This window comes from Siniperca chuatsi, linkage group LG5 (genome assembly GCF_020085105.1).
Source record: "Siniperca chuatsi isolate FFG_IHB_CAS linkage group LG5, ASM2008510v1, whole genome shotgun sequence".
NCBI lineage: Eukaryota > Metazoa > Chordata > Actinopteri > Centrarchiformes > Sinipercidae > Siniperca > Siniperca chuatsi.
The window spans coordinates 22389082-22406214 of NC_058046.1; the positions used below are offsets into that span (position 1 = coordinate 22389082).

The 17133-nt window shown below is 39.2% G+C and overlaps 1 protein-coding gene across 3 annotated transcripts in view; it reads left to right on the plus strand.

The window, feature by feature from the left end:
- The window catches only part of dock8 (dedicator of cytokinesis 8), a 55932-nt gene that overhangs the window by 22982 nt on the left and 15817 nt on the right, over positions 1-17133 (plus strand). For 2 of the 3 annotated variants that reach the window (XM_044195458.1, XM_044195460.1), the window contains 26 exons: positions 2018-2167; positions 2374-2454; positions 2644-2806; positions 2948-3084; positions 3487-3580; positions 4254-4416; positions 5299-5416; positions 5888-5958; positions 6174-6318; positions 6515-6616; positions 6784-6879; positions 7094-7328; positions 8290-8454; positions 8599-8777; positions 9269-9361; positions 10565-10660; positions 11240-11389; positions 11669-11782; positions 11983-12138; positions 12655-12794; positions 13105-13268; positions 13899-14050; positions 15297-15479; positions 15694-15820; positions 16384-16471; positions 16633-16729. In XM_044195458.1, coding sequence (XP_044051393.1) covers positions 2018-2167; positions 2374-2454; positions 2644-2806; positions 2948-3084; positions 3487-3580; positions 4254-4416; positions 5299-5416; positions 5888-5958; positions 6174-6318; positions 6515-6616; positions 6784-6879; positions 7094-7328; positions 8290-8454; positions 8599-8777; positions 9269-9361; positions 10565-10660; positions 11240-11389; positions 11669-11782; positions 11983-12138; positions 12655-12794; positions 13105-13268; positions 13899-14050; positions 15297-15479; positions 15694-15820; positions 16384-16471; positions 16633-16729 — 3459 coding nt within the window. The remainder of the gene's footprint in view (positions 1-2017; positions 2168-2373; positions 2455-2643; positions 2807-2947; positions 3085-3486; positions 3581-4253; positions 4417-5298; positions 5417-5887; positions 5959-6173; positions 6319-6514; positions 6617-6783; positions 6880-7093; positions 7329-8289; positions 8455-8598; positions 8778-9268; positions 9362-10564; positions 10661-11239; positions 11390-11668; positions 11783-11982; positions 12139-12654; positions 12795-13104; positions 13269-13898; positions 14051-15296; positions 15480-15693; positions 15821-16383; positions 16472-16632; positions 16730-17133) is intronic. The other variant, XM_044195459.1, reaches the window with a different exon arrangement.

Genomic DNA, 17133 nt, shown 5'->3' on the forward strand with positions numbered 1-17133 from the left:
GCAGAAACAGATCCAGACTGTTAAAGAGCTATGAAATGTGTCTCTGTCTGAGGGAAGGAGAAACTGTCCATCTTGTTTTGTCAGTTAGATTTAATTGTAGTGGAACTGTGAAGCATTTTCTACTGACCCATTTAGCTCTGAACCCTTCATGCTTTTTGTTTTTTACTTTCTGTCTTTCTCCAACTCTCTTCAGTACACTTGTTTTTTTCTGTCTCCTCAAGAGTGTTATATTTTACTTTCTTCCACATTCCTGCTGCCTCTTTGCCTCACTTTCTCTCTCTTTTCCTGCATTGCTTACTGTTGTCCCTCATGGGAATTTTGTTGCTGTGTTTGTTGTTTTGTTCACATCAATTTTGCTGTTTCACATCTGTGAAATCTGCAGCAGATGTTTGTATAATTCCATATAATACTCTAGTTATTAATCATGCCTCTCTCGTCCATCAGCCAAGGTGCAGACACAGGGTTTAACCCAACAAGTGGCCTACTTATGATATCGGATTCATGAATATAAACAGCCAAACGTTTTAGAGTAGATGTGCAAACAGACAGATCTGTCCTCACAGTAAAAAGAGTTAAGATATGTTTCTCTCCAAGTTTACTACAGACATTTAATAGTCTTCTTGTTGTTATTCTACAAGACTAGACAAGCTTAGTTTTGCTGGACTGTGACTGCAGCCCTGTTGGGAGGACACAATGAGTGATCAGAACAAGTACACCCTGTTGTTTTCATATATGCAGTGGATACTCTGCAATCAGTTAGCTACGTGTTTCAGTCTGCTTGTTGTTTGGTTGACAAGACATTTCTTGCTCTCCGAAGCAGTGGCCTCAGTAAGCAGCATAACTGCAGATTCATGGAACTGTATTGGAGAATGTTTGTGGGATGTTAGCTAATGTCTGCCCAAAAAATTCACAAGATTCGTCACGTGACTCTTTTTTCGAATAAAGTTGTCAAAGGGGTTTTAAAATATGCCAGATTTTGCTACACAGTTGCTAGGTTGGCAACACTGGGGTGGTCGCAAGTGTGCCCCATTAGAAAATGTTAAGCATTTGCTCTTAGACAATGTGTGTCAGTCAGTCAATCACAAAGTCTCTGTGGTCTGACAAACATGTTAAAAGGGCTACTGCATTCCTCTTGTCCCATTGAATCCAAATTTAGTGGTTTGAAGGTTGCCTTTCAAAAGTGAGTGTTATAATAATTAACTATGAATGTTGAACTCAATGAACGCTTGGACTTTGTTTGACATTTATGTTTGATGAGAATATGAAGCATAATATGCTATTTAAGTCAGCTGGCTTTGATTATTAAGAAGTGATTTCTGTGATTCCAAGAAATCATTTGTCAGTGAGAGGTGGACTCCTCTACTGCAGTCTTTTGAGTACTTTTACTCTTGGGTTAAATGTGCCTTGTGTTAAAGTGAACAGGGTCATTTCTGTCACATAATCTATGCAGGAGTTTTGCTTTCTGGCTTGTTAGACTGCTATTAACAAAATCAGATTTAAAACAAACCAAAAGAGATTAAGTTAGAGTACTTTTCCGAGTGTGTAATCTGATCACAGTTACAGTCTTGAAGATTCCAGTTAACAAATCAGCCAGGTTTGGCTGCCTAGAAGTTTGCTTTGGTGTGGTCAGTGTAATGGAGGTCCTATGGGATGAGCAGAATGAAGGAGAGTGGTTAATGGCTTTCCAGTGAATAGGATCACATGACACACATCAGGCCAGGCCAGATTAGGACATATGGCTGTGTTCCTAGCCTGAGGTAGGAAAGGCGAGTAGTGAAACAATAGGGGTGGACTGAACGGATGATATTCCAGGATCTGTCTTTTACAGGACACTGGTTTACATGAAACCAGCTTTATGGAACATTATACCTAAGAGTGATGTTTTGCATTTTATTATGCCCTGAATTAGATATCCGTAAAAGCTTATATCAACAAAAGTAACTATGTATGTGCTTTTGGTAAAGAGATATTTTTCTGTCTCTCAAAAGTTAAACTTTTCATCTCTGTCTCCCTCCAGATATCAGAGAACTTCTACTGTGATCTGAACTCAGAACAGTTCAAAAACTTCTTGAAACCTCACACTCCACATGTGGATCAGTCCACCCTGGCCAGATCTGCCATCTTCTCCATCACCTACCCTACCCCAGATATCTACCTGGTCATCAAGGTAATAATAAAATCCATAGTGCCTATGAAAAAATGTAGCAGTAACACTATGTAGCAGAAGTAACGGGATGCCTGTTCAGTGCAGCCTTTGTATCGCTTGCTCTTGCTGCCGTATATCGTACCTTTGCTAACAAACTATGGATTCTTTTAGTTTGATTATGCCGAGATGCTCTGATGGCTCATGCACTTCCTGTCTGTGTTTGAAAGATTGAAAAGGTTCTCCAGCAGGGAGAGATCAGTGACTGTTCTGACCCCTACATGACACTGAAGGAATGTGACTCTGCAAAGGTAATGTGGCAGAGCAATTATTTGTCACTAAACAGTCGAACCACAGATAAGGTACTGAAGATTTAGACTTTTTATTATCCTCATTTAAACATTTACTGTTTGTATTATATACTATGTTTTAAGGTTAAAGGCATTTTTTTAGTATTCATTTTTAAAAATTACTTTTTTATTTTTATTTTGGTCTTTCAGAACAAGGACAAGCTTGAGAAGCTGCGAGGTCAGGCGGAGATGTTCTGCCAGAGGCTAGGTCGCTATCGCATGCCCTTTGCCTGGGCAACCGTTAATATCATGGAGGTCGTCTCCACTGCTGCGATAGACCGCGATGTCACTGACTCTGACAGCTTAAAAGGAGGTTTGCGTTTGTCCTAATGAGTATCTTTGTTTGACAGTAATATGTTGTGATGACTTGCATGCATTTGTGAGCATTTCCATAGATTGTGTATAACTGTGTGTCTATCATTTGACCCATGACCTTTATACTTTGTTTTTCCAGGTAAATCCAGCAGCATTGACCGGAGAGCACAGTTTCCCAGGAGGAATTCTGAACGTTACAATACCATTGATGATCAATTTTGTAACATTTCTGCCTTCAAACCTGCTACCATCACTATCAGCACCATCTTCAAACAGGTCTGACCGCCACCCAGACAAAAGAAAAACTCAACTGTGAAAAATGTGTTGCTTCCTTGAGATACAAGATACAGTATAACACACAGACAAGCTTCTGGTTACAGCCTAGCCTTGTGTCATTCTTTGATCAAACATGCCATTCCATTAGGTTTTAGTAATGTTTCTACCATAAAGCCATAACTTTGGATAAATGCTGCTAGAAATTTGAGTGTCAAGCATTGACTTCACTGTTAAAACCATCTCTATTATTTATCTTCGAAGCAAATGCTGCAACTTTTTTTCCGAACGTTATATTCTGTGGTTTTATTTAGCTTCTTGTCACCCTGGCTTTTCAATGAAATCACCCAGCTGCTAACTGTGCCTGTGTGTGTGTGTGTGTGTGTGTGTGTGTGTGTGTGTCAGGAGGGAGATCGTTTGAGTGATGAGGACTTGTTCAAGTTCTTGGCTGAGATCAAGAAAACCTCCACTCCACAGAGGAGAATCAAGACAATACCAGGTCATCTCTCATCACATCTAAACACTCATTCTGAGATTTTATAGATTTTTTTTTTTATTGAGGGAAAAGTTCTACATTATGAGAATTAGCTTTTGTTCGCTTTGTTGCAGAGAGTTTAGAAGATTTATACCACTCTCATGTCTGATGATGTGATTTATTGGCTGGGTGCAGTAACTTCCTGGTTACTGCACCTTTCCAAGAAATAGCTCAGCACATAACCCCCTGTAAAACCAAAACGTGTTGTTTTTACGCTTTACACATATTTTGTATGAAATAAACAAATAAGACATAACATTTTAATTAGTGTGCTGTAGAAGTGCTGGTAGGCATATTTTGTTAGCTTTGGACAGAGCCAGGCTAGCTGTTTCCCCCTGTTTCTAGTCTTTATGCTAAGCTAAGCTAACCGGCTTCTGGCTGTAGCTTCATACTTAATGGCCAGACATGAGATTGGTATTGATCTTCTCAACTTGCTCTCGGCGAGAAAGCGAACAAGCGTATTTCCTCAAAATGTGGAACTATTGCTTTAAAATTTGGTTTGATTTTTATCACTATGTGTTTGTGTATTGATTATGCAAAGAATTCAAATGACATGACGTGATATCATATGATATATGCAGTATACAGTATATGCAGGTCACTGATTTGTGAATTTCACTTATCTTGTGTCTTCCAGGTACCATAAAACTGGACATGTCTCCAGTCCACGACACACCATTGGCATGTTTGTCCACTGAGCTCATCCCTCTGATACCTGTGGCTGAAAAGAACATTCGGCCAATCAAAGAGGTGCTGGAGTTCCCATCCAGTGAGGTTTATGTCCCTCACAACATCTACAGGTGTGTTTGAAGGCCTAATATATAACGGAATGATCACACACTCCTTCAACAACTTTTACACTTTTGGACATGGCATTTTATATCCAAAGCCACTCAACACAGTGGAAGGAAGGAAATATGATTTTTCAAAAAATTTCTAATGAAAATGTTGTTTTTATATTTAATACATTTTTTGTGAGTCTCTGAAGTAGATTGTCAGAGTAAAAGAGAACTTCTTATACAAAACTTGCACCACAACGGGATGAAATACAAACAAGGTTTTGAAAAGCAAATGATTCATGGCTTGCGGTGTAAACAGGTTTGTTTGCTCTAACAGACAGTTTCAGTTTTCTGAAAGGCCAGAGGTAACAAGAACAGTCATTCTGTACTCATCTCTCAGGAGCCGACATCACTTTGCGGCTTTGCTCTTTTTAGTGTAGTGCCTATTTTCAGGTCTTTCCATCCAAGCTACCTGTGAAATTACGTCGTAGTGTAACACAACTGAGGCAGCCTGTGTGAGCAGAGGTTTAAATCAACACTCAATTCCAAAACGGTTTCACTTGAAATTAAACATTAATAACTCCCCTGCATGCTAATTTCATACTGACATTCTCTGAGAATTTGTTCTGTGGAATCTGCGGTATTTCCCTGTATTCTAGGATTACAGTGTAGTATTAAAACCACAGGTCACAGGAAATGACTGGTTGTTTGGACTTTTCTGTGACATTACTGCCACCCTATCCCTACATGACTAAGATGTTGCTGTACAGACAGTGCCATCTAGTGATGTATATTGGCACTGCTTCATTTTAGATACGGAAGGGTTTTGCATGATCTTTTCATGTATTAATTAAACAGAAAGTCTCCCTGGCACTCTTTCTCTCTCTCTCCATGTCACTGTAGGAACCTGCTCTATGTCTACCCCCAGAGGCTAAACTTTGTCAACAGGCTTACATCAGCAAGAAACATCACCATCAAAATCCAGTTTATGAGTGGAGAGGACCCAACCTGCTCTCTGCCTGTGAGTGCTGGTGTTTATAATCTGTGATCTCTCAGCACTATTATAACAGTGAAATTAATTTGTCCTGATAATTCCACTGGATTTAAATATTGTAACATGATTAAATACATTCATTAAAGGATAGGTTCACATTTTTTCAAGGGGATCTCTTAGTGGTCAGTATGAACAGAAGGAATAATTACAGTAAGAAAAACCTGTTTCAATGTTCTTACAGACATCTGACTATTGTTTTAAGACCAAAACAGATTAAACTGTGAGCTTATCCTTTAAGGAGGTATTATGTAAGTGCGTTCTGAAAGCCAAGAAATTTTAGAACCTGTTACAGTAACTACAGAGTCACTGGTATAGATGGACAGCCCTGTCAACCACAGTCTACACAGATGTATTATGTGAAGTTTGTGCTGTTGGACAGAAGAAAATCTCGTTATTGTACCTTTTAAATTGTGTTTTTTTCCCCCTGTCCTTTCTTAGGTCATTTTTGGGAAATCAAATGGTGCTGAATTTTTACAGGAAGTCTACGTCCCTGTTACCTACCATAACAAGCAAGTACACATTATTGAGTTACATTATACTGTTTGTAATAGATTCTTTTTGTCATTCAAACAGTCTGAGTAACTCTGTCTCTCCCCAACTCTCTCTCTCACTTTCTTATGTTTTCCCCCTTTTTCTCATCTCTTCCCCTCCATCCTCGTCCTCACCCATCCCTCTTTTGCTCTATGTTTCTTCCTTTGTTACTCCCTATTTCCCTATCTCTCAGGTCCCCAGACTTCTATGAGGAAGTGAAGCTGGCTCTTCCAGCCCGTCTGACGGAGAGACATCACTTACTGTTCACTTTCTTCCACATCAGCTGCCAGCAGAAACAGAACCAGAGCGGCAGCTGTGAGACGCTCATTGGATACACTGTGAGATTTCATTCTTTACTACCCACCCATATATTTCTAAATGTACACGCAGAAGAAAATGTGCTTGCATGCTGACATTAGCATTCACTAATTACATCCTCACAGAGCCACTAACATGGCTGGAGACTCTTGCTAAAACATTTTCTGATGTTAAAGTGCACATAGCTTACCTACTTACTGTTCACTTTTCATCTAGTGGCTGCCCATGTTGAATAATGACCGACTGCAGACTGGTCAGTTCTGTCTGCCCATTGCCTTGGAGCGACTACCTGTCAACTATTCACTGCACACGCCTGAGGTATACACATCTATTATGTATACATTGTAAAAAGTCATGCATGTCCATATGATGAAACTGTATATAAAGGAGCAAAAAAAGCATTCTTAGAAGGCTAAAGACATATTAAGGACTGAACAAAGACATGGACGACACACAGTTATTTTTCCTGTGTCTTTGTTGTGTAGAAACTTCCTCCTCAGGCCCCACCGGTCAAGTGGATGGAGAGTCACAAAGGACTTTTCAACCTTGAGACCCAGGCCGTGTCATCTGTACACACACAGGTGAGTAGTGGTTGCACTCACAAACACAACAACACAATGATTGTCTTTTTTGCTTACCCTCTTTTTTTGTAGTAAGACATCCGCCCTCGAGCATTAAATGCAACCTGTCTTGTTACATTTGTTTCTCTGTCTCTTTCGTTGTTCCTGTGCCGCTTTTTATCTCTCTGCTTCCCCAAGTACCCAACAGTAACAAATCATCCCTTTTCTGTACCAGGACAGCCACCTGGAGCGTTTCTTCACCCTCTGTCATGCCCTGGAGGGTGGAGCTACATTCCCACTGCGGGTCAGGGAGGAGAAGATTCCAGAGAACAAGCTGGAGCATGAGCTGAAGCTCAGCATCATCTCCCTGTCCTCGTCCAGTTTAGAGCCTCTGGTCCTCTTCCTCCATCTGGTGCTGGATAAACTCTTCACCCTCATCATGCAGCCCATGGTCATCGCTGGCCAGACCGGTGAGGAGTTAGCTTGACTCAAATAACAGAGTAAAGTCACTGTTGCTGCAGAGAAATGGCAACTTGAATTTGAAGATGACACCTTGGGCTCTGGGAACTAGTGACGGAAATGTTTCAGTATTTTTTTGACGTTTTATTGGCTAAATAATTAAAATTTTAAGAATATAAAAAAAAAATCAAGAGATGAATCGATAATGAAAAAAGTAGTTAGTTGAAGCCCTAGTTACAAATCGCTTTGATACAAATTTACAGACTGAAAATGTGAATGTTTGAGGGTAAGAAGATGAACAATTAACTGTAGTTAAAAGTCTTCTCAATTTAAAGAAAATTGAGATGGTGCTCATTTTCTAAAGCTGAGCAATATTGACAAAATCATGATACTTCTGACCAAGTACTATACTTTAAAATCAACAATTTAATATTTTAGGCACGGCACGAAATTATAATTGTTATGAGCATTGTTAAAATTATCTGTCAATAATTTTTTCGATTTATCATATAGTCTACAGTATAAAATGTGAGAAATTCCCAGAGCTAAAGGTAGCCACTTCAGATTTTTAGTTTTGTCTAACAACAGTACAAAACTACAACAGTACAAAACTCAAAAATACTACACTTGAAGTGATATAAAACAGCAAAAAAATCCAGCAAATCATCACATTTGAGAAGCAAGAACCAGTGAATGTTTGGCATTTTTGCGTAATAAATGAATAATTAATCGAGTATCAAAATTGTTTTGCATGTACATTTTCTGTTGATCAGCTACTAGATTAATCAACTCATTGATTTAGCACTAACTGCTTATTTGTAATACCAGCTTAATGTAATTAAGTTTTTAAGGCCAAGGAATGATAGCGTTTTATTTGTCATGATGATATTTTGGATAATGTTCTGTCCCATTCCGTTATTGATAACATAGCTCTAACATTTTTGTGTGCATGTTTATGTCTGTGTCCTACAGCCAATCTAGCCCAGATAGCATTCGAATCAGTGGTGTCTATTGTCAACAGTCTTCATAACAGTCAGGAGCTGATCAGGGACCAGCAGGGTAGGAACAGCCTCTTGGCGACCTACCTTTACTGGGTGTTTCGTCTGCCTGATCCCCCTCAAGACATGCAGAATGCAGGTACTGACATAAGGATTTGTATGAAGTATGAATTTGCTTACATTTCCTTCTGTTTTTCATTTTTCCTTTCCTGATTATATTTGCTGTGATTATTTTAAGAATTAAGAATTGATCTTTTTTGCGTGTCCTTGGGCCTGTGTTCAGGTGCAGGGAGTATGATACCTTCGGCAGAGAGCCGTTACAGCACCATGGGTCGGGCTACAGCAGCCGCAGTTGGCAGTATGCTTCTCCAGTCCAGAATCCGCAGTAGCAGCAATCCTGACATCCCCGCTCCACACACCTCTGCTGAAGATGCTGAGGTCAAAAACATCCTCTCGGCCAAGGTACAAAGGGTTTCCCCAAACCAAATCTCCCGAAATCTCTCTGTAAAAGCAGTCACCCAACATTACAAAACCTTAATTTGCAGTGAACTCTAAGAAAAGGTTTTAGTGTCCCATAAATTAAGCTCAGTTTTGGAAGCTTTTCTATCTGCCGAAATAGACTTCTACATAATATTAATTTACTCTTAGAGGGTAATTAGCATTGATGTAAAAAATGTATGATATAAACCTAAATTTGCGCTAATTTGCACTGAAAGTCTATATTTCACCAGGCGAATGTATGGTTTTATGTATTTGGCAAACTACACACACACACACACACACAGACACACAGTGCAGTATGTAAATATCTCAGCATGCTTGCACACACAAAACAGTCATTTGCTATTCATCCCTACAGTACATTAGGTATTGTAATAGGCCACTTGATGCCCACTCTAATGAATGCATCCATCACGTTCAATGTGATGGAACTTGTGTGTTTCTGTCTCCAGGGCCATAACAACCCAGGCAGCCGCATGTCCACCTATGTCGACTTAAGCAACCACCAGAACCCCACAGGAAGCACTAGGCCCTCCAACAGAAAGGTAAAAAAGTTCTCCCTTTCTTTTAACTTTTTCATATACCACCACCTTGGTACATGGTATGTGGGATAATACGCCACAGGTTCCTGATTACAGTTTGGAGCACCTTGTTGCAGACATTTGCATATTAATTAGAAAAAAATCTTGAAGCTGCTTTAATTCATCTACCCTAAAGCAGAAATGATATCCCTCTGTTGTGAAGATTTTGGATGGTAATATCAGTTGTCTTCTGAAGATGGAAATCAGAGCATCAAGATGTGAATTTATGATGTCAGAGTTGACCCTGACATTGAATCAGTAACCGACTCTGTGGACCCTGTAGACGTTTGATATATTCCATCCAAATGAGTTTCATCTGAAAGTTGCCTTACAGCTGTTGTTCAGAAAATATACTGTAGGTGATAATATTCACAGTTTATAAAGCAGCTCCACAATTTGTATATAGATTACATTATCACTTCAGTCTTGTTGTCCCTGTTGTTTATCGTTGGAGAGACTTGAGAGAGATTGAAATTGAGTTATACAGTAATATGTTAGTGAGTTTAACTTTGCTGTAGCTAAGCATAAAGCTTCCGTACTGTTGCAATAGTCCCGATATATGATTTTAATGACACCTTCCTGTCTTCTAATAAAATATTTTGTGGTTGTAGTATACTGTAATATAGTAATGAAAACAGTATTTTAGGATGGATTTAGCCTGCAATGCTTAAATAATTGCTGTTTATATTCTTACCATTCATTTACAATGTACATTGACCTAGAAATAACTGAATTAAATAATGATATCAGTAACCATAACTGGTTATGTTTAATTTATATTTGTAATTATTGAAGGACATTAGAAAGTGTTTCTTGTCTTATACATAATTTAAAAAACAATTTCCAATGAATTCTACTTCTTACTGTTAGGATTATGCAAGTATTTAAACGTCCTAATGTACAGCTTAATAAGTAGAGCTTTCAGCCGCCAGTTCCCTCTGGTAACCACAGGGTGGGAGTGTGACACTGAGGACACTGGTACTGTGGTTGTTTGGATTTTGGTCAATGTTTTTTCTCAGTTCAAAGCACAGCCCCTATTTCAAAATTAATTCATAGTGATATTCAGTATAATACTTGCAGATACTCTATTTAATAACATATTCTTTATTCCATTACCTACCAAAGGGAGGCTGTTTCTCACTACAGTTTGTGTATTTTCTCTTGCAGCAGTTTCATGAGGAGTTGGCCCTGCAGATGGTCGTCAGCACCGGGGTCTGCAGAGAGAACGCATACAAATATGCCTGGTTCTTCTTTGAGCTTCTGGTCAGTGTGCTTTTTTTTGTTGAGTTTACAGAGGGTGGTTTTTTGATTATTAATGATAAATGGATGAAGTAATAAAACTGACTCACACCAAACAATACATGACCTCGTGGCCATACACCTTAAAAGATAAATGATGGTTTTATTTTGTGATGAATAAAAGGGGCATTTTGAAATCGCTGTAGTCCGTAATTTATCAAGCAGCTTGACAATTTATCACTCTTTTGGAGTTTTGGAAATGTATCATCACTCACATTCACTCTCATCCCTTCAGTTCATCTCGCTTATTTATGTTTCTTCCTTCAATAACTTCACCACAGGATGCTCACTTTAATTAATAAAAGGCATCTTTTGTAATTTGAATGAAAAATGAGGATAGAACCTGATGATAAATAATGAAAAATTGCTCTTTTATTATCAGGTCACCATTTTTATCAGATTAACTTTAACTCAGGTTACTTGACAGATTATTGACTTACATGCGTATTCATCACTCTTGCTTTCAATTAACATGCATTTCCCTCTTTTGTTTTGATCTGATTCACATTTGTTATATGTTTGTGTGTGTGATTGCTTAAACAGGTAAAAAGCATGGCTCAGCATGTGTCTCACCTCGACAACCACAGTGTCCCTCGAAGAAGTCGCTTCTCTGACCGATTTAAAGATGACATCACCACCATTGTCTCTGTGGTTACAGCTGAGATTGGGACCATCCTTGTCAAACAACATAAGGTAAAGAATATGATAATGATGATGATGACAATACATTTTACTCATCAATATCTCAGTCAGATGAGTCCACCCCAAAATGTTTTACTGCTCCTGGGTTAGGTAAAGGCAGTTTCAACCTCAGTATACATGTTGTCACTGTCCTCCAAACAACAGGGAGCTGGAGGTGCTAATTATATTTGCCTCTGTGGTATCAAAAGCTCAGCTTTCACAGCTAGATGCTTGGCAAGATCCACTCAGTGCAGCTTACTGATTGCGGTTTGTTGATTGTTCTTGTTTTAGGAGGTAGAACAAGCGGAGAAAGTCAACATCAGCCTGGCCTTCTTCCTCTACGACCTGCTGTCTCTCATGGACCGAGGATTTGTCTTTCAGCTGGTGAAAAACTACTGCAACCAGGTAGAATAACCCTGATAACAAACCAAAACCATGTCACATGTGTCTTTAAATACATTTATTCATTTATTCAGCTATTTTATTTTTGATTCTAAAAGAAGAGGCTTCCATGAGTATTAATGCGTGTCTTTTTTTCTTAAACTGTTTCAATGTTTTGATTATCATGTATTAATTGATTATTCTTTGCTCTATTTCCTTTCTAGATGTCAGCTAAGAGTGTCTCAATGCCAACATTGATCAGCATGCGTCTGGAGTTCCTGCGAATCCTGTGCAGTCACGAGCACTACCTCAACCTGAGCCTATTCTTCAGCAGCCCTGCCTCCGCTCCTGCCTCACCATGTCCATCTATCTCTTCACAGGTCTGTCCACTTGTCAGTCTTAATTTGCACTTATGTATATTTGTAATTCAGGCATTCAGGTGATTGTTTCATCATTGAGATTGAATAAATACAACAATCTGACATTTATGGCAAGTCACGTTTATTTATACAGGCCTCAAACAAAAGGTTCACAGAAGGTTTCACAATCTGTACAACATACAACCCTCTGTCCTTAGACCCTCTGTTTTGATAAATAATATCATCACAACTGCAAAAAAATAATAAGTGAGGAGTGTAAATGTTTGGGCACTCATGCTTTTACATGGCCATTTAAGAGAAAACATCTAGAAAAATACAAATACAAGGAGTGCAAAGGAGAACTGAAAAGGGGAGTTTATGGAGCCATTAGATAGAGTAGATGAGATTAGATGGGATTCAGTTTAAAAAGAGCTGTTTAAAAAGTACTTTACTTTGCATTAAGGAAAATTGTACCCTAATTCTGTCCCTGCCCCTCTCATTGTGTCTGTCACTCCTTCATTTCATCTTTCCATTCAGAGTTCTGGCTCATGTAGTTTCCAGGAGCAGCAGAGGATCTTGGGGCTGTTTGAGCTTTCTCCGGAATTCAAGCAGCAGCACTACCTTACCGGTCTGCTGCTGACAGAGCTCAGTGCTGCCCTAGACATGGAGTCAGAGGGGTATGGAAACATAGTCACCTTCAAGTTGTTCCTAAGATATTACCCCCTCATTGCTTTGTTATTACAAAACTGTAATGTATGTAAAGTTCTGTCTACTTTCTTTCAAGGTTCCCACATAATTGACATTGCCTTCCATATATAAATTGATCAAACTGTTGCAAGTCACAAATTAAAGAAAATCACAGACTCATACTCACCAAAACACCCAAAAGGGCCAAAGGATCCAAGGGCCAACCTCTGTAAATATTTGAATCCTGTATACTTGGAATGTAATTGGTGGATTCATTAAAACTTGTGTGTGTGTTCACAGGGGAAAGGTCCAGAGAAAGGCCATCAATGCTATCTACAGCCTGCTGTGTTCCCATGATCTTGACCAACGCTGTATTAAACCTGAGGTCAGAGCCAAGGTGGCTTCTCTCTACCTCTCCCTTGTGGGGATTATCATTGACTCCACCAACTATCTGGACTTCACTGGTATATATACACACAAACACAGAAGCGCTCTGAGACATAAATTGCGTACATGTGCATTCAATTACATGCAAAGTCCTTGTTGATCCATAAAGTTCACGTCATCTTGTCATGTCTCGCATAGTACATATAGACTCAAGTTATTCATGGTAGATTAACACACAAACACAGACATTTTGCAACCATAAGACCACAATATTGTGCGCATAGTTGTGCACAAACTCATAATGGTTCTGCAGTTTAAGTGAACTTTTTAGGGACAGAAAAAATATACCCACCCTTAAGAGTTGGTGATATGGTCAACTTGCTGCCTCTTAGAGAAATTTATTGTATTTACACTGTTGACACAGTGGAACTGGTCCTTTGTCCTTACTGAAGAACTAAATTTATCATACCCACTGTTGTGTAACTGTATTTTGATCAAATTTTATTCAATCGATAGTATTTTAACTATATTTTTTTGTTATGTAATGTGTGGTGTGGTATGTATTAGTTCACCCCCATGTCTATTTTAACTCTGATAAAGACTCAGTAGTGCCAGATGTTTTGCACAGTAAAGGTGTAATTTAATCATGTGTGCTCCAGTCTTCTCTTCTTCAGTTTCACATATTTGACCCCTGTTTGTCTCCGTAGTTTCTGACACACGCGGCGGGAAAAACAAGACGGGCGGACTTGTGGATGACCTTGAAAATGTCCCACCCATCAATCAGTCTGTTGCCATGGCGATTGCCGGGAACCCCTTCAACACGCTTGGACGGAATGTTCTCGTTTCCATGGCATCCATGGTAAAATTCTGAAATAATTTCTTAATGTTGATGATAACAGATTATAGTATGCTTTTTATTGTTTTTAAAAGTTCAAAAGTATGTGTGTGTGTATGTGTGTGCGTGTAATTGTATCTGTGAGTATTCTGCCTCCTAACAGGTGAGCTGCACTGAGGTAGATTGATTAGCTGTCAGAGACACACACACACTTCATCCATCCTGAAAAATCACGCACACACATACACACACACGTCTGTGGGAGATGGTTTATGGGCAGGCATTGCCATCATAAGTGAACAGGGCCGTCTTCCCTGACAAACACATCCATCAAGTGTAGCTACAGCAACAGCACAGGCACTAAAACTGAACACTGCCATTCTCTTTCTTTCCCAGAGATGAATCAGTTCCTTGTATGTTGTAACATGACATACTGTTGTGGAAAAACTGATTTTCACACAACTGAGCCATCGGCCTGGTATCCATCATAAATGCCAGAGCGCTTGTTCCTAATTTTCAGGCAGTTTCCCTTCAAACAATGTTTGAATCTTTTACTCTTAGCAACAGCAATGGGTTTTCATAAGAAGCATATTTTCAAATAAACAAGTGGTGTTTTTGATTACATGCTACAAATTTTTGACGTCGGTTCTGATGAGCTTCACTCAGAGACCTGGAAACCAGGTTCTAGGTGGGACACCTAGAGCACTAGGAGGTTAATGGCTACATTTATCAAAGCTGCCAACAGTGAAGCAGCAGTAGCCCTCTATTGTAGCGATTCATCATCACACGAATGAAGGTAAATTAATCTGCAGTAGATTTAACGCCTATTAAAATTGGGAAGACAACCATACTTCACTAAAGCCAGTGTGGAAAGTAGTGGCCAGCCATGATTGTGGTTTAGAGAAGCTTGTTAGTTTCTTAGATGCACTTGATATATACACAGTATAACTCAATGGGTAGAGCAGGACACTACCACTGACATTGTTAAAAAAGTCATTGTGCTGGAAGGCATTTTGGATCAAAGCATTTCCCTGGCCCATCTGTTGTGTTATAATATACATTAAATATAATTAAAGGACGTCTATTTTTTTTTTTTTTACCTCTTTACCACACTGGATTCACTGGAATTTCTCGGTTTGGGTGCACATACAGCAGATGCATGCATAGACGTTTGTGTGTATGTTTCTGAGTGAGTGCAGGTTTTTTTCTGTTCAGTGAGAGCTACATTATACTGTATCATACTGCATAACTTTCTCTCTCCCCTTCCCAGCAAGGTAAATCTGTAGCCACCCTGGCAGCAGACACCAGTCGCCATCTATTGGTGTGTTTCCTGTGGGTGATGAAGAACGCTGATAGGAATCTGATTCAGCGCTGGACTGTAGATATGCCTCCCTCGCAGCTCAACAAGCTGCTGGAGCTCCTCACTATCTGTGTGTCCTGCTTTGAGTATAGGGTCAGTTTGCTCATGCATCAACTTGTTTTTTACCGTTTTGCATCAGTACAGTTGCAGCAGTCATTTAAATTCATTTTACGTTTATATAAATACAAATGGAAACTATGCATCAGGGATGGCTGTGTATTTGTATATCTTGAATGCATGTGTATTTATCATACAGAACTTAAGGATAAATACGTATTACAAAATATGTGTTTATGTGTGTTTGTAGGGTAAGCAGAGCACTGACAAGGTGAGCACCCAGGCCTTACAGAAATCTCATCAGGCCAAGATGCAGCTGGAAGAAGCCCTGCTGAGAGGAACGGGAGCCCGCGGGGAAATGATGAAACGAGTTGGAGGTAGTGTATCTCCTTGCACTTTAAGTAATACCTCTTGGAATTGCTTGTCTGTCAAATTTAGATCTGCATTTCAAAGTTTTGAACATGAACTACTTCCAAAACTAGTGAACACGCAGATTTTCAAAATGTTATCAGTATTTTATAAATGTGCGGTCAGCAAGTCACTGCAAGAACCAGTTTCAGGTTACACCGTCTATGCTTAGGCACTCTCAATCTTACTGTGATAGTCACGAATTTTGTACAACTTATGTCTGCTCTGTGTTAAGCAGTGTTTCAAATATGGGTATACTCTGGTGTATGTGGAGAGACCAAGTAAATGTTTGATTATTATGAAAAATACAGCTCTAATTGTTTAAATTTCATCAGCAATTTTTCCACACAAATCATCTAATTAGCTTCCTGCACTTGAATAAACTATTTCATAAAACATAATGTTAATTCATCTTTCAGACTGCATGGATTCCTATGATACAGTTTAGTGCATAATCTGTACTCAATCTGCATAATAGTTTTCTCACTAGCTGTTTTCTTGAAATGATTATCTGCCTTTGAATCCCTCGCAGGAATGGATAGGACCATGGGTCAGAGAGAGAACCTGCGATGGAGGAAAGACCTCACTCAGTGGAGACAAACCAACGACAAACAGGATAAGTAAGTATGAACTTGCTCGTCTGCCGTCCAGTTTTCAGAATTTCCCTTCTTTCTTTCTTGCTTTGTCAGTGTCTGGCTGTCTTTCTCCCTGCCTTTCTTTATTTAGATCTTTTATTGCTTTCCTTTCCTCTCTAAATATCTGTCTCACTACCTTCCATCAGGACTAAAGCAGAGTTGGACCAGGAGGCTCTGATAAGTGGAAACTTAGCCACAGAGGCTAACCTTATAGTACTGGACCTGCTGGAAACCATTGTACAGGTCAGAACACTCTAACCTGCACCCATGCAATACCTTTGACGCTGTATGTACAGAACATGAACACATGAAAAATATAATGCAGTCTTTTGGCAATTTGGCATTTGGTATTAGATTGCACTATATTGAAAGGTTTTCCTAATAGTTTGCTGAGGGATCCGAGAGTCAACAAGAGATTATCTTTCATCTGCAAGCCCTTTTTAAAAAACTGTTAATTTGTATGCATAATTAAAATACCAACAAAGTTCCTGATTAGGTATTTGAGTAAACCCTGATTAGCTTTCTTGAGAATGGCTTGACAGCACTAAGCCTGTCTAAACCAGAGCACTATCATGCAGTGTGTTATCACTCAGTTAATCACTATATAACAGAGTAGAAAAGAGGTCTTTTTAATTGCTGAGAATGAA